Raw genomic sequence first — 17,315 nt, 5'->3', positions numbered from 1 at the left:
ACCTGAGATCACGTCTGAGTAGCAGCATAAAACTGCAGCAGTCTTGAGGATGAAGTGTATTTTCCCATGAAGATAGAGATAGGGAGGTGGGAAACAAAAGTTGAAGAAGACGGGAAAACACTTTGTATAGAAGAAAAAGAAGAAAAAAGGAGAAAGGAAAATGAGAATAGGCTGGAAATGGGAGATGAAGCAATGTATGTTCTCAGCTGCAGGGCAAAATTCAAATACATCAGTTTTATGTATCAAATTCCAGCTTTTTGCACAGCTCTCATAGCTATTTTCTGAATTTGTATGAAATAAATTTGCGTTACTGGTTCAGCTGAGGGTCATTATGTCCACAAAGATGCTCAGAGGCCTGGAGCACCTCTGCTGTAAGGTCAGGCTGGGAGCGGGGGCTGTTCATCCTGGAGAAGTCTCTGGGGAGACCTCGGAGCACCTTCCAGTACCTAAAGGTACAAGAGACCTGAAGAGAGACTTTTTTAGAAGGGCATGTTGTGATCAGACACGGGGAAATGGCTTCAAACTGAGAGAGGACGGGTTTAGATTAGATATTGGGAAAAAACCCTTCGCTGTGAGGGTAGTGAGGTGCTGGCACAGGTTGCCTAGAGAAGCTGTGGTTGCCCGATCCCTGGAAGCGTTCAAGGCCAGGTTGAACGGAGCTTGAATTAACCCGCATTACTGGAAAGCTCCCCGGCCTCCTCCCTCCCGCGGGCGCGATGGCCGGGCGGCGGGCTGGCGGCGGCGGGCGGCACACGCCCCGCTCCGCCCCTGGGGTCGGGGTCCCGCCTGCGCGGGGCGGAATGAGCGGCTGCGGCCCGCCTGGAGCCGTGCCCGGCCTGCGGGGCCGCCGCTGCCCCTCTTCCCGCCCGCGAGCCTCGAGTGAGCGGCCGGCCCTGCTTCCCGCGTGGGGCAGCGCCGAGGAGGCGCGGGGTGAGCGCTGCTGTGAGGGGAGACAGGGGCAGAGTGTGGGGTGTGAGGGGAGACAGAGGCTGGAGTCGGCCCGGGGTGAGCGCTGCTGTGAGCGGAGACAGGGGCAGGGTGTGGGGTGTGAGGGAATAGAGGGGCTGGAGTCGGCCCGGGGTGAGCGCTGCTGTGAGCGGAGACAGGGGCAGGGTGTGGGGTGTGAGGGGGTACAGGGGCTGGAGGTGTGGGGTGTGAGGGGATAGAGGGGCAGGAGTCGGCCCGGGGTGAGCGCTGCTGTGAGGGGCAGGGTGTGGGGTGTGAGGGGGTACAGGGGCAGGGTGTGGGGTGTGAGGGAATAGAGGGGCTGGTGTCGGCCCGGGGTGAGCGCTGCTGTGAGTGGAGACAGGAGCTGGAGGTGTGGGGTGTGAGGGGATAGAGAGGCAGGGGGCGGCCCGGGGTGAGCGCTGCTGTGAGCGGAGACAGGGGCAGGAGGTGGTCGCTTCGCTTTCCCCCGGGAAAGGAGCCGGGAAAGGAGCCGGGAAAGGAGCCGGGAAAGGAGCCGGGCGCGGCCCGGGGTGAGCGCTTTGCTGATGGGAGAGAGGGCCGGAGGTCGCGCCTTTGGCTGCGAGCTTGGCTGGAGGCCGTGGGACGGAGCTGTCTAATTTTATTCTAAGTTACTTAAAATGACTTAATTTTAACTTAATTTTAATAGCACCTCTTTAATTGCGGTTGTTGAAAGCGCGTTTCTGGTGGAGTTGGCGTGCAGCGTCACTTCGAAGACTACTCCGCTTTATTAACAGCTTCATTTTGGTTTGTTTTCTCCTATACTTTTAATTTAAAACAATTATGTCGCGTCTTAGCATTTGGAAAGCAGATGCTTAAAATGCTTTTCGGCAGAGCCGAGGGCATTGCTTCCCCTCGGGCATGAGGAGCCCAGGAGTGCAGCCTGTGCTTTATATTACTACAAACTTTCTTAACAAAAGTACAGCGAGGTGTCTCCTCCAGAGACACAGTGAGCTTCACGTACAGGTGTTGATGGTCACTCCTATTTGTCGGTGTGATCCTCTCCTAAAGGAATTTTCATAATTTAATCTGCAGTATTCGTTGTTGAGTTCTTTCATGCAGAAGGTGTTCTGCTGTGCAAACAAAAGAAAGAGATGGTAGAGAATTAGCCTTCCGAAATGAATGCTTAAATGTATCTTCAGAATACGACCCAAAAAGGCTTTAATTTGTGTGCCTGCCTGAATTAATCTTTAAATCCCATGCTTTTGCAGTTACCTGGCCCACAGCCACCTTTGGTTATACTCTAATGGCAACCTTTACATGATGGCAGAACCACTTAATCTTCAACATAATGAAGAGTCAGATTTAAGCGGCAGGGTTACAGGTACAAACTTACTGTTGAAAAGCTTTTAGTTTTGAGGCTGAGTTTCTGAAATATCTAACAAAATCCAGTATTTTGTAAGTAAATAGTAGAGGGTATTTTTGACAAATGTAGAAACAGTACGGAAAGTTTTAACAACAGCACAAGTGCAATAAGAGAGACTTTGTATTAAGCTTGACAGAGGTATCTTGATTTTATTCTTCTGTGATTGTGTATATGCTTTATTATTGATACACATCATTGGTATGAGTATGGCTTACCAATATAGCTCCTAATTATCCAAACTTGTGCCTGCTGAAATGCCTCAGAAACTAAAAAACCCACCAAGATAATCGAATCATTAAGCAATTTGGACTGGTGTGTGGGAGTTGGAGCTCCCTCAGCAATGTTTCTTGCCTCTTAATTGCCTCAGTACTGCCTGATCCGTGTTCTCTTACTCCAAGCTGGGGAGAGGGAAAGGCTTCATTTTGGGAGATCTGAACTAGCTTTATGTAGAAACACCTTGGGTCTGGAGAGCTCATGAAATTTGATTTCATGTTAGGCAAAAGTTGTAGTTGAGGCAGAGTTTACAAGATTAACTTGCTTCCATGTGGGAAAAAAAGGCCATGTAAGCTATGTGTTGTCTCAGTGGAGACCTTGGACATCCTGCCAGACTGGGGCAGGATTTGAATGGCATCTGTAGCATAGAACAGAAACAAATTCTTTGTAGCTGGATGAGTTGCCCATTTATAAAAACAGTTTCTGCTATATTGATATGCAGGCTTAGCTGAATGTCTTCTAAGAGTCGTTTGGTAAAAAAAAAAAAAAAAGTTGCAGGAAAGAACCACAGGGTTTATAAGGCACTCACTGGAAAGTCAGAATCTCTTGTTTCAGAGTGTTGTGTTTCTCAGTATTGAGTGATAAGCACAGAAGGTAAAACTGTTGTTTTAATAATACCACTGATTGCATTATTGAACAAATGTGGTATCAGAATGAAAACAAGTGACTTCCAGAATGTGTCATGGTCCAAGCATCTCCATTCACTCAAATGGGCTGGCAGAATAGTAGGAGTAGCCAAGAGCCTTGTTTGTTCCAGCAAATATTCCATAACATAGGCCTGTTGGTGTTGTTAATCAGATCCCTTTTGCAAATACTTCTGCTTCTAGGAAGTTCTGTGGAAGACAAAACTGGTAGAGAGAACTGCATAGCTGCAGCTGATAAAGAAAATACTGTGAGTTTTTTCACTTTATAGTTGCCCCAAGTATTCTGAGCATTTCTAGACAGCAGCAATTATCAGCATGTATTTCTCTTTCTAGAACTTTAAAGTTTTGTCTCCTTTTGTTGTCATACTTTTGTATATTAGAATATTTCTACCCTAATGGGCAGCTTTTTTCCAGTAAGAATGACTTCAAGTTTTTCTTCCACAGGTGTCACATTCTAATTGGATTAATGGGAAGCCAAAGAAATTGCAATATTCCAAGGGTGCTTTTTCTATTTGCTACGATAAGAGTTTCTTGAGTTTGTTAGTGCCACCCTCTAAAGGGGGCACTTGCCATCGTTGTGGTCTGTTTGGTAAGTGCCTGCTGTCCTGTAGTCTGTGACATACAGTGCATTTATCAGTGAAACCAGGTTTGCTCAGAGATGTCTTCAAATGGATGTGTATTTTTAACTCTCAGACACAAGTACAGACTGTTCAGAACATAGCTGGAGTAACAGAACTGACAAGCAGAAGACAGCATTTCTTTATCAAAAATGGTGGGTTTTTTTCCCTTAAAAAATAAGTAGAAGGAATTTGGGACATTTGAGCAGCAATGTCTGATAGCTGTATGTGAATGTGAAAACCTATTTTTATTTGCTTAGAATTGCAGGGGAGCTGTTTTGTAAAGCAATTATTTAAAAATTGTTGTTCCTTCCAATATGTTTTTTGCTCAGACTTCTCTTTTTTTGTTTTTGCTTGTTCTAGGAAAGCTCAGATGTTCACAGTGTCTGCAAACATACTACTGCTCTGCAGATTGTCAGAAAAAAGATTGGCCAGCACACAGAGTAGTTTGTGATCCCATTAAACAGAAGTAAGTTTGTTGGAAATTCTGCCAAATAATCTTCACAGAAAGACAACGTCCTTCCCACTACAACCTAAGTGACCATGGGAAAGCACTATTTCAGTAAAATATGTTGCTTATTCTTAGGCTAGTACTGCATTATCTTATGCCTGTCATGATTATATATTAGCATGTTTGTAATTCTGCATTTTAGTGAATGAGGAATAAGGGGTGGCAAAAATCACATACTATGAACACAGCCTTTTATCTATTTGCAAGTAGATTGTATTATTAATGCTACTTGTCAGTCTTTGGTTCTTCAAATTGACATGTTTTTCTTTGATTACAGTTTAAGTAATAGCAAATCCAAGACAGAAGTTTATCTTAAGGTATGGAATACAATTTTGACTATGTCTTGAATGGATCTGCTGCGAGTGAGTGGCAGTGAGTGCTTCATTTAACCTGTATGGGAAAGGAACAGGTTTCTCCTTTTAGAAAGATCAGTGCTTCAAATGAAAAGTTACTGGAAGAAGCTTTCAGAAAACTGTAACTTCTAGAGCTCTTAGAAGCACTATTAGTCAACCCTTCTTTTTTTTTTGGAAAAAAAAGAACATTGGTGAAAAAGTTAAAAATCATACATGTATGATGCTACTAGAGAAATACTGTGGGAAGGAAACAGATGTAGTGTGTCCAATTCAGAAAACTTCTGGTGTGTTGTTTCTGTGAAAAAATCATGAGCTGACTCTTAGAGCCTTGAAAATTTATTAGAGAAACACATTTAGTGTAGTATTATACAGTAGCAGATGCAGATAAGCTGTTGTTCCTTTGCTGTAGAAGGAAATGGATGACACAGTTCTCCTTTGCAATGTGTTTATATCTTACTTGTTCTTACTTTGAGTCAAACGTTTTTCCAGTTTTCCTACGAACTCTTCTCATAGCAGGAGTTGATTTTTCTGTCATTGTTTTTTCTTGGGATCACACCTATGAAGGTGACTAAGTATGCAAACCTCCAACTAGCCTGTAGAACTCCTTTGTCATGTACTTCTTTGAAGTAACTTATTCATCTGTTTAACTTTTTGAAGGAATTTAGAAAGGAGGCTACGTGTCATGGGACTTCTGTTAGCTCATCCTGTTAGTTCCTGTTGTGTGTGTACTTGTGACTGGGTTCTAATGAAACTGATCAACTGGTGGTGAGGGCCCTTTTACCAAATGGTTGTACAATATGAATAAAAAATTTGCAGTCACTTTATTTTCAAATTGAGAAGAGGTTTTTTAACTTGTTCACCTTTTGAAGCTCTCGTAAGTTCTATAGACGAGAACTCAGATTGCATGTTGAATGATATTAAGGTGGGTTACATTAAATTAGACTTTTTTAAAATGGAAGCAAGCAGATAAAGAAGTAGCTATAATCTCCTCTGGGGTGTTAAGAGTTACAGGGAAGCAGGTGGAATTAGATTATTTTTATTTATGAGAGCATCATAAGTGGGAATTTTAGCTGAGTTGTCCTGTAAAACAGGTGTGAGGAGGTGAATGTGTGAGTCTTGCTCTCCAATGATGTTCAGTATATCTCTGCACTGTTTCTTGAAGTTCCTTACTACAAGGAGCTACAGCTGAACAGCTCCATATTAAACATAACTTGTACTTGTTTTAAATAGGATAGTTCAACTTCTGGGGATTCTTTATTTTTACCTTAATTTCCAAATTCTTTGAAAGAGAGTGCAGAAGTTAGTTGAATTGATAGCACTTCAAGCCCCACTTCAAGCAGCTTTAATATGCAAGGCGATATTTCTGAAGGCCTTAATTATTTAGTCACTTAGGGGGAAATAATGTACTATCCTCTCTTGCTTAATTATTTCCAGTCCATTAAGTGTTTCTTTTCCCATTATGTTCGAAAAGAAGAAGGATGGAATGAAGGCTTTGCCAGCTTTTTTTCCTCAGCTCATGAGAAAGCACTATTCACTAACTGGTGTTGATATATTACAGGAGGAAGTGAGGTTGAGTTTTGCAGTGGATGTTGTTCTTCCAGATTCTCGTAAGTGCTTGGTTGTGTGGGTAAAAAACCCACCACAATTAAGGCTTTTATGTTCATGCCCCTCCCCAACACCTGTAAAAGACAAGTGGGTTTTTTTCTTTACCCTCCTCCCTATTGTCTCTCTCCCAACCATTCCCTTGACTTTTTTTTCTTTTTTTCAATTCTACTTTATTTCACCTTTCCATAAAATGTCAGCACCTGAAATACCTTGCTAAGCTTAATGACCTTAAATTTTAGTAAGGTTACTTTTCCAGTAGAATTGTACTAACTTCAGTGTGTTCTGGATTATCTTGTTTATTTTCCTGTTTTTACAGATGGATGAAAATGTGGTAGCATTTTGTTTCTTTCTCATGCATTTTTAACTCTTTAAAAATTACAGTGTAAATTTCTAGTTACACGCAGAATTTTACCAGTTCATAAGGGTAAAATGCTCACGAAGTATCCCAAAGAAAGAACAATCATTGGATATTGCTGTATCCAGAACTGTATAAACTGTATAAAGTTATGTTTCTAACTTAGCAAGCTTCAGTGAGAGACAAGCCAAGCAACAGACCTTTGAGGAGTCAGAATTCAGATTTTCAGTCTAGCTGGGTTTGCTTGTCAAAGCAGATCAATACGTGTAAGGTGTAACTTCTGTCATGTGGAAGACTTAATGTTTAGTTTTTCCTCTGGCTGCAGAGCAGGAAGAATGTAGTGCCAAGACCATATTAATTTCATTGATCTGCAGCCCACAGAAAGGTTCAGGGATGTGGTGGTTGATCCTCTTACCTTCTGCTAAACTTGCTTATATGCAGGAAGCTTATCTCCATGTAATACTGTACAGACTGTCAAAGGATGCTTCACTTCAGTCCCATGTAAATGTAACTGATTAGGGATTGTGCTGGGCATATTTCACATGTGGTTGTTTCACAGCACACTGGTGGCAAAGTGATATGGAACCTGCCAACCTTTCAGATCACATAAATATCACTGCATTCTTGAAATGTTCCATGCCTTCATCCCAGACTTTATAAGCAATTGAAGCACCTCCTGTATTGAGGTTTTAATTTGAAAATAATGGTATTGAAAGTTTGGATTACTGCTTCAGGCATCAGGTATGGAGAATGTAATAGCTGAGAAACCCCGATTTACAGAGACATCTTGACTAAATCATTCCATACTCAGTGATGTAAATAATGAGGTAAGTTACGAATCCTTGTGTCTGAAAAGCTATAATCAGTTTTTCAGCTCACAGACTTCAGGGGCTGCAGGTAAATGTTGATAGTTACTGCTTTGCTCATTTTATGAGGTCAGACAGTCTTGGAGCTGTGAATGTGCTCAGAGAACTCAAGTAGTTGAACTACTCTGAAATTACCTTTGCTTTGCATTTTAAACATTAAGCGCTGAACAAATAAGTAGAACATGCTCATCTTGTGATAGGGATGTAGATCTGGCTCAGAGGATGGTTCTGAGGTGAAACTAGCTGATGGCTATTTTGTATGATAAATCATTTATTCTTGCATCTATATTTTAGAAGACTGCCTAAATAAAGTTCCCTTAGAAATGAAGCCCCATTTAACTTCAGGATGTGATGCCAAAGGAGACTCTCCAAAAGGTAAGCAAGCAAACCAAACTAAGCTTGGGGAATTTTAAGTCCTCCTGTGCTGCATGATATTTTAGCTGCTCACTAGCATCACTTCAGACTTAGAAATGTTGGCTAATGGAACTTCCTTCAGGTCACTACTGACATTAGCTCATATATATTTAAATAGTTGTATAACATTTGTATAGTGGTTATTATGTGAGTATTAATTTCATAATATGACAGGAGCTGTCAAAATCCAAAGCATCAATAAAAAGAATAAACTATTTCAGTATGTTTATATTTTCAAAGTCAGCTAGCTTTTGATTTGCAACCTTTTTACTTTTTTTTTTTGTGTAGTATCAGAAAACCATTCAAAAGGAAGTGACAAAAAGTTCCCTGAGGATGAAGACTCTCCTCACTGTGCTGATTCAGTTGCCAAGTTTGTCTCTTTAAGTATCGGAGATGAGTTTTCTGGTGTGGTGTCCCACATTAAAAATCCAGACACCTTTTTTTGTCAGCAGATGCACAATGCGCGTAAGTGATGGGTTGGAAACGGGATGTAGAATTCCTAGTATGGCATTTTTCTCTTTGGTAGAGAGTGCTGGAGGAAGGTGAATTTTTCATCTGTGTCCATGTGCAGCCTTTTAATTCTGGGTAGTCTGTAGCAAATTGTGTCCTTTGGGAAGAAGTGGCCTACCTCATCATCTGCCTGTTGTTGGAAGAGCTGTCTTCTTTGGTTTCTTCTTAGCATGCCTCCACTAGCTTGCTTTCAATTTGCACTGGCTTCTACTTTGACACTTTGCTGAAAAAATCCATCACTAGTTTTCCCTGTGTGTTCACTGCTGTGATTCCTCAGACACACATGAAGACTCTCTTGGATGTTAATGATTGATCAGACTAGGGCTCTTCAATGTTCAGCATTTGAAATAATCTCCGTTAGACTACAGGATGTTCTTCCAGGCTTTGAGCTTAATTATTTTGTAATAGTTGCAAGACAGCCTATGTTCCAAACCCTGTGTATTTTAACATCAGGTCAACTTGCTGAGCTTGAAGCATCTCTTAATGAATACTGTGACCAATTTCCCAGTAGTCCATCTTTCCGTCCTGCTGCTGGCAGTGTGTGCTGTGCCCAGTTCACAGGTAAAAATAAAGTGCAAATACTAAGTTATGTCACTTGAGTTTATTAACAAAAGGATGCATTTTGTAATTATGTTTAGAAATGTTTTGCGTAGAGTTTATGTATCTTCAGTTTTTAGCTGTGGATAATGCTTGGGACTGATTTTAAAATGATATCTGTAAAATACAAATTTTAAAATGTCCCTTTATTGAGAAAACTCTTAATACTGGTTTCAGATTATTTAGACTAGAATGGAAAGTTGGGGTTTTTGTGTTGCTAAGTACTATTTCCCCAGGGTTGGAAATAAGTATATCTTTGACATTTCAGTCCCCAAAAGAAGCACAGAACAAATGAGATTATATGTAATGATGCTGCTCTGGTAGACTGCTTCTCAAAATGCTACTTAGCCAACACCTGGTAATCCTGAGCTGTACTGGGATGGATGTATTTTTATATTTATCTGTCCAAAAAAAAATTCTGTTCTCAGACATTACATCTGTATCTTCCTTTCTAGAAGACAACCTTTGGTATCGTGCTGCTGTTACAGCTTATGCTTCTGAAGACACTGTTTTAGTGGACTATATGGATTATGGTAATTCTGACTCTCTTCCACTGACCAGACTTCGTCCTGTCATTCCAAGCTTAATGGACTTGCCAGCTCAAGCCATAAGATGTAGCCTGGCAGGTATGAAAGTTTCAAACTAGACAGGGGGAAAACAAGTGGTATTGCATAACCATCACACCTGTAGTTATCTCACACTGAAACATGGGGAAGGATGGACATAATGGTAGGCATTATTTCCAGAATTCTTCACTATCATGGCATATCTATTAAATGTGAAAAATATTTCAGACTGTGAAGTTGCTGTACCTGTCCACACATTGCTGAGAGTTGGACTGACCTCAGAACCTTTCTATACTATGTGACTTTTTAGGTGTAAAGCCACCATTAGGAACATGGACCTCAGAAGGTATTTCTTGCATGAAAAAACTGGTGAAAGACAAAGTGTTGACAGTAAAAGTAGTGGATAAAGAGAGTTCCAGCTGTGTGGTGGAGCTTACAGATGCCTCAGGTACTCCAGCAGTAAATATCTCGAGCCTTCTCATCAAGGAAGGCTGTGCAGCTGAGAAATGGAGCATGGCCCTACCAGCAGCCAGAGGGAGTGATGATGAGCAAGCCAGTGGTGAGTATGAGCCCATCTTGCTGCACTGGCATTATTTAACCTCCTTCTGGAGTGGGTACAGAGAATTCAGGCTCTTATCTGGTAAGAGCTTTTCAGTCTGGCTCATCAAGTTGAGCTTTCACAAGTCCATAAGCTTCTTTCAGGCACCTGAGTATAATATACAGTGCAAATTTCTGTGACTTTACTAGGTCTTTCTAGTAATCTTTTTTGCTCCTCCTCCTCAGATTGTTTCCAGTAGTCTTGGTGACAGATGTTTTCCTCTTCTATGCTCCCTAACCAGTTTGCAGGAACCAAGGTTCTCCAGTGTCCGTCTTGCTTGCCCAGGCTGTTGCCAGCTAGTCTTTTACCTCTTTGTGTGATTACTCTTCCCTGCTATCTATGGCTTGCTCTTTTTGGTAATGAAGAAATACATTAACCAACTGGCATACTTCTCTTACTTGGTTTTTACTCTGCAAAGAGGCTCTCCCTGGTAATTAGTCTGTTGGACAATTTATAAAAAGAAATTCGAGGATGCAAATGAGTATTTGGGATGTTTTGGGTTTTTTTCCTGTAAAAGTTCCTTTAATTTCTTTTCATTCTATGGCTTTTTTTTGTGTCCTCTCTAGGGGACACAACGAACAAAAGAATGTGCAAGTGGATTAAATTAACTCCTAACCAAACACTCAGTGTCATAGTAAGTACAGTGTACAATCCTGGAGAATTCTACTGTCAGATTTCAAACAGCCATGGTAAGTTTATTCAGCTTAATTCTTTCTGATTTGTTATTTATTATGGTTTTAATGAACTACTATTTCAAGGCAGCTTGCAGCACAAAGGCTTACCTCTGGGTTTTTTACCTAAGAATACAAGTGGAGTGACAAAGAAATTGGATCATGGTATTGAAATCTGAAAATGCTGAAGATAAGCATTAGAGGAGAGTGGAAGAGTTACCATAACTTAGCCAAGGGATATATATATATATTTTTTTTTTCCACTGGAAGAGTGGCCAGGCATTGGCATAAGTTGTCCAGGAAGGTGGCAGAGTCCTTGCCTCTGGAAGTATAACAAGACACATCTCCATATGGTACTTACGGGTGATTATAGTGGTGCTGGCTTAATGGTTGGACTAAATGATCTTGAAGGTCCTTTCCACCCTTCATGATTTAATGATTCTGTTAATAAAAGCAAATAAAAGACATGTTCCCTGTGCCAAGACTGTATTTACTGGAGCTCTCTTCTAGTACACTCTTGTAATTTATAAAAACTTAAAGAGCTATCATAATGGAAATGCAGCCATTGAGATGTGACTTCTATTGGATTAGTTAAAAAGTAATCTTGTTTCTCTACCAGAAGTCTTTATACAAAGACTTCTGATTGCCACTGGCCTTTTAAGTGCTAGACAAACAATGTGACAAAATTCAGTGGCTGAAGAGGGAGCTAAAGGCATTCAAACAAAAAATATGGGGGGCAGCTCTTATAAAGTGAGGGAAGTTTGTTCCTTGGCTTACATAGTTAAGGAATGCATTTGAAAGTTTACAAGGAAACTGTAGAGTGAACAGTATTGAAGTTTAAGTCAGCTCATTTCATTGATCTCATCTTTGGTTTTTTCCTTTCTAATTTTCAGAGTTACTTTCTCTAAATTCACTTAACAAATCATTGTCTGAATACTGTCAGAAAACGCCTCCAGATGTTTTTGAGCCTGAGAGTGGAGATCCTTGCTGTGCTTTTTACTCTGGCAAGTAACAGACTAAAATGGTTTTGTTTTTATAGGGTGAACGTGAAAAATTAGCTGATAGTTTACATTGGCTGAGGACAGCAAAGAATTTTTTTTTTTTTTTTTACTAACAAGTGAAAACTGGTAGACTTAGCAAATTTGTGAAGTAATTATTAATATTTTTTTAATCTTTTCTCAAATTAGAGGATGGTAACTGGTACCGTGGTGTGGTGCAAAATGTCACTTCAGATGGGAGTGTCCGAGTGAGCTTTGTGGACTATGGAAATACTGAGGAGGTGCCATTGGATAATATCCGCCAGATCTCATCCTCATTCCTAAAACTTCCATTTCAAGCCATTAAGTGCTGGCTCTCAGGTGAATCTTATGAATTTGCTCTTCCATTTAGAGACTTGCTGCTTTGGGTGAAGGACGTGATGACAGGTAATACTGTGCAGAACTCTGTAATTCTGTAGTTTTGGGTTTGTTTGTTCGCTTTCTCTTCTCTGAGCTCCTGCCAGTTCTCTGGAGTGATCTTCATGGGCTCTGCTTACTGCTTCACTGGTCAAAGGGAGCTTGTTTACTTCTGCTTCATCTGTAGTGCTTTCTGGTTTATGGTTGTTGCCCTGGTAGGAGTAAATGTGCTTTTGTGCAACTTTATTTCTCAAAATTTTTGCAGGCAAGGGAACTAATCTGTTTTAATGAAGCAAGTTGGCCTTTCCGTCCTCTTTCATTTGTCACTGTACTTGTATTTGTACTTGGATTTGGCCGTTTCTCAATGCTCTGCAAATTCCTTTTCCACACCATTCAAAATTCTGCAGAATTTTTCTTTCTTCCTGATGTAGTCTGCTTGGTTTAAAAACAAGAAATGTGGAGACAGGAAAAAGCTCAAAAGCTCATCTTGTTCAAGTGTCTTTTGCTGTTCCCCAACCAACCCTTAAAACACATAGGTTTTGTCTGCTTCTTTGATAAAAAGGTCTGATTATACTGATTCAGAAACAGTCTTAGAACTTAGTCTGTCGTTTGTGCTAAGGCAAAGGATTTACTTGGTTGAATCATAAAATACAGAAGATGAAACTTGGGAGTCCTGAGGAAATGTGGGCATTTAGAAAAAAGGAGGAAGAGGGAGAGCAATTAACAGGATGGAGGACAGTGTGTTACCCTAGGGTAGTAAAAGTAGCCTCAATATTTCAGGGTATGCTCTAAATAGTTTTTTAAAGGAAATTATAATGTTAAGGAAAATTAATATTAATGAATGGAGATATTTAGCAGTTATTTTACTTCCTAGGTATAAAGCCTGGAAATAGCAAATGGAATCCAGAAGCTACAAAAAGATTTCATATGTACGCTTCAGGCTTAGAGCTTCAAGCCACAGTGACTTCCCTCTCTGAAGATGGGGCAGGTGTAGTGCTTACTGACAATTCTGCAGGTTGTCCAAAACTAATCAATGAAATACTAACTTCAGAAAATCTGGTTGTAAAAGAAGTTCTAGAAGATAAAAATAAGTTTCCAGACAAGTCTGCTGACCAAAAAGGTAATTAAAAGAGTGTTAACTTTTAGATTTAACAAGAATTTTGAGTATTCCAGCCTTTTAACTGTTATTTTTGTATTTAACTACAATTAATATAAATGCATAGTTTTGATTATATTGTCAGTTTTTACAGTTGAACACCAGCTGCCCTGCAGGTGGCATTACAGACAAAAGGAGAGATGTAAAAATAGTTGTGTTTGTCTTAAATGAATGTTGTTTGACTCTGTGGGAATCAGAGAATTAGAAGTTTTCTATGACTGAAACTTTTCTCATGTTTGCTTTTCAAGATCTTGTTTTTTCTGAGGTGTTTTTTACTTTAGCTATTTTTATATGCCAACAGTTCATGAACAGCAAAGTAAGCATCATTTATCTTGATTTAGATTTGTCTTCCTGAAGGGAAGACATGTAGTTGTGTCTGAAATTCAAAGTTGTTAAAAAATATCAAATAAAAGAACACTTCCTTAGAATGTACGTATGCTTGGTGGGCAGTGATAACACTGCATTTTCTTGCTATTTCTGTTAGCAACCTCAGTTGGGCACTGGAAGTCAATTGAACTGGCTGTAGATGAAACCATGTCTGTCTGGGTAACAGAAGTCGTAAGCCCAGACTTGTTCTATGCTGTACCAGCTCCAAATGAAGGTAAGGAAAGGTGTTCATTGTTCCTAATACCAGTAAGAAGTCACTGTTGCAAGCTAGTTAATAAAATGAATGTGTGTGGTGAACTGAACAGTGTAGAAATGTATCTTGGACAGTAGGAAAATAGAAAAAAAAGTCAAAGGTGGGAGTAGGGGGGCTGAAGTAATGCTCTTCATTGTACCCAGATGTGGTTAGTGAATGTGGGTTTTTTCTGTAGGTCAAAAGAAGCTCCTTAAGGAGCTGTTTTCACTGGAAGACTATTGTAGATCTTGTAACAAACAGCCCTTCAAGCCAAAACTGGGTGAAGCCTGTTGTGCTCAGTTTTCAGGTGAGACAATTGTTTGTCCTTCAATTTCCTTGGCCAGTGTAAAACACACCTTTCATTTTTGCTTTAGACAAAGGAAAAACAACAAGTTGAAAGTGCTTATGGATCTCTTAATTGTGCTTCTTGTCAATTGGCTTTTTATATATCCACTACGGTATTTAAAAATTCCTGGAAAACTCCACAGTTTCTTGTCGGGATAAACTGTTTATAAGATGATTCTTCATATGTGACTATTCTTGTCCCAATCTTTTCAGGTAATGGCAATTGGTACAGAGCTATTGTTCTGGAATCTTCCCAGTCTGCAGTGAAAGTACTGTATGGAGACTATGGCAGCACAGAAACTTTACCCCTTTCAAAGGTGCTGCCAATCACAGATTCCTATTTAAAGCTGCCTTTTCAGACAATTACATGTTCACTTGCAGGTAAAAAAGCCTCCCCAAAATAAGCAAAAAATCCCCACCCCAGAAACCCCTGACTGGTTTTCTTGAATGTAACTTTGTACCTGTTCTGATGGTAGTGTTCATTCTTTAATACTGGTAAACAACATGATGATCTTCTGAAATTGTATATTGATAAATGTGGTAAAAACTGGTTTAGAAAACATGTATTTAGTTCCTTATCTCTAGAATTTAAACTATTTATATTAGGAAAATTTAGCATCATCTTTTCCAAAACATGTATGTACAATCCAAGTTCTAGCTTAAAGGAATTATTTATATAACTAATTTTATTTTCCTTTTTTTGCAGGAATAGTGAAAGCTGAGTGGTCTCCATTATTGCTTGACAAATTGAAAAAACTACTATTGAAGCAATATGTCAGAATTACAGTGAAAGGAATTAATGGAAATGTTAATTTAGTAACAGTGGAGAAACACTTTGACAATGGTTATGTGAATGTAGCTGACAAACTGCTAGAGGAGGGTTTGGTCACATCCTGCAGTGCTGAAAACTCACATCCTGAACATCAAGGTACATGCTTTAGCTTGATTACTTCAGTTTACATATTCTGAAGAGCTTGAAGAGCACGGGAGGGGGTGGATAAATGGCTTTTTTTTCTAAAAATCCCGGACAATGCCACATGTCACCTCTTAAATTGGGGAAGGAATGTACATGTGTATTTTCTCATTCACTTTCGTTTTTGTAGGTAATGGAGGCGAGACCAGCTGCTGCTGCACAGAGTTAAAAGTGCAAGTAAGATTCACTCCATGCAATACTTTCTTTTATATGTTTCCAGAGTTCAAAAGAAAGCCTGTGTAGGAAAAAAATGGGAGTAAGAGGAATAATAGCTACTGAAACGTGGAAGTTTCATGAAATGTATCCTGACACTTTTTCTCAGGTGTTTTTTTATATACAGTAGTAATTAGAGCACACTGAAGCTGAGGGAGGATGGTGTTAAGAGCACACAGACTTCATTAGTCTGTACTTTGCCCCACAAGCAGCTCTTACTTAATTTTTGGAGTTTCAGGAGTGGTACTTTCCTCTGTTGCCTAATTTAAGATGCTGATTTCAATCTTAGTTTGAGTATTTAATCAATTTGGTTTGAGGAAGCTGCTTCAGGAAAAAGAAAAGGAGGGGAGGGACACATCCATGGACAAGGAGAAGTCAGTTACAATTCTGTTGGCTTTTTCCCCCGCCAGAAGATTTTACAACAGAAAGGAACTAAATACATCTATTGAATTAATATGGTACTTAGCTGAGTTTATTGTCTTAAGATCTACCCTGATCTGAAATTGGCAATAAAAAAAAAGCCAGAATGGTATACTTCTAACTCTTTCTGCTCTTTCCACAGCTTGAAAAACATAAACAAGTCCTACTCTTCCTTTTAAATAAGTTTGGAAATCCAGATGGATTCACTGATATGAAAAATCTGTTGGAGAGCTAAGTCTCTGACATGCACCATTTCATTTGCATGTCCAAGTTGCTGCAGTTACTTTTTTAGAAGATCAGGAGCATCAACTTAAGAAGTGAGGGTCACTTTGTAGAAACTGTGCTGTTTAAATACCTGCATTTATCCTGTATGCTGGGATTGTTTCTGTGACACAAGTATGTAAACTTAGAGGATTGCAAAGCTGCAAGCTGAAATTTCTGTTCTGTTCTTATTTTATTCCACCATGTGCTACTATACTTTTTGCTTGTATTTTCTTGTTGAATGCACAGAAGTTTATGGAATGGCCATTACATTATGAGTCTGTTCTGCAGACTTGCATTTGAAATTATTGTAACTTTGATACTATTTATATTACTTGGAAAACTGTCTTTTTTTGGTTACTTATCTTTCAGCCTAATTCCCGGTCTGAAGTTAGACCGACATTTGTTCATTAATTTGATTTCAGTATCATTAAAGGTTGAGTGTTGTTTTGGACTGCATACAGGTAGTTCTCTCAAAAATCAGTAAGCACTTTAATGTGCACAGTTCTTTCTTTACACTTAAGGCATCAATGCTGTATGTAATATGCATCTGTGAATGTTACTTTGAAGTGAATTGTATTGAAGATGTTTTGTGTGTAGCTACATCATCAGGATTTCTACCCCATCAAGTTTTTACATCATAATAAAAAAGACCCATTCTGGGCTATGACAAAAATACTGAATCAAATTATTAAGAGATTTTCAGTATTTCTTCAGTTGAATGCCTTGTTGTCATTTCTGACTAATTCAGGAATGTCAGATTATTGTTTGTGAAACACGATAGACATTTGCTGATTGAAACTACAAGGTCAGCCTTTTTTTCCACTTAAAACTCATACTTCAAGTTTGAGCTTTTGCAGATTGGAAGAATCTTGAGATTAAAATTGTTGCAAAATATTTTCCTTTGACTTAATGTTTTATTACACTCAAATTGCTTCAGATTTTTTCCCCTGCCTCTTAGTTTTTGTTGCATCTATATTCTTGCAGTAACTAATACTTAGATGAATGCTTGTACTTCAATT

General features: G+C 39.5%; 1 protein-coding gene across 1 annotated transcript; it reads left to right on the top strand.

Moving 5' to 3' along the window:
* Positions 1–1,828: 1,828 nt before the first annotated feature.
* TDRD1 (tudor domain containing 1) lies at positions 1,829–16,587 on the top strand. Its single transcript, XM_066323543.1, has 21 exons — positions 1,829–2,290; positions 3,433–3,497; positions 3,694–3,838; positions 4,230–4,335; positions 4,655–4,694; positions 6,289–6,337; positions 7,851–7,931; positions 8,259–8,435; positions 8,934–9,041; positions 9,533–9,703; positions 9,954–10,202; positions 10,808–10,930; positions 11,806–11,916; positions 12,100–12,270; positions 13,181–13,426; positions 13,947–14,063; positions 14,278–14,388; positions 14,640–14,807; positions 15,133–15,354; positions 15,530–15,576; positions 16,175–16,587. Exons 1-21 carry the CDS (start codon positions 2,227–2,229, stop codon positions 16,265–16,267), a joined length of 2,664 nt encoding a protein of 887 aa, XP_066179640.1. The 5' UTR covers positions 1,829–2,226; the 3' UTR covers positions 16,268–16,587.
* Positions 16,588–17,315: the final 728 nt, after the last annotated feature.

The sequence above is a fragment of the Sylvia atricapilla genome, chromosome 8, assembly GCF_009819655.1.
Source record: "Sylvia atricapilla isolate bSylAtr1 chromosome 8, bSylAtr1.pri, whole genome shotgun sequence".
In the NCBI taxonomy this organism is placed as follows: domain Eukaryota; kingdom Metazoa; phylum Chordata; class Aves; order Passeriformes; family Sylviidae; genus Sylvia; species Sylvia atricapilla.
The sequence above is the reverse complement of the archived record's forward strand: the minus strand, read 5'-3'. Positions and strand labels throughout refer to the sequence as shown.

Bases quoted from the DNA above. Each gene is read 5' to 3' on its own strand.
- TDRD1 (XM_066323543.1), top strand. From the start codon at position 2,227: ATGATGGCAGAACCACTTAATCTTCAACATAATGAAGAGTCAGATTTA. The intron at 9,704-9,953 runs GTATGAAAGTTT...GTGACTTTTTAG, and splicing joins CATAAGATGTAGCCTGGCAG to GTGTAAAGCCACCATTAGGA. The intron at 11,917-12,099 runs GCAAGTAACAGA...TTCTCAAATTAG, and splicing joins TTGCTGTGCTTTTTACTCTG to AGGATGGTAACTGGTACCGT.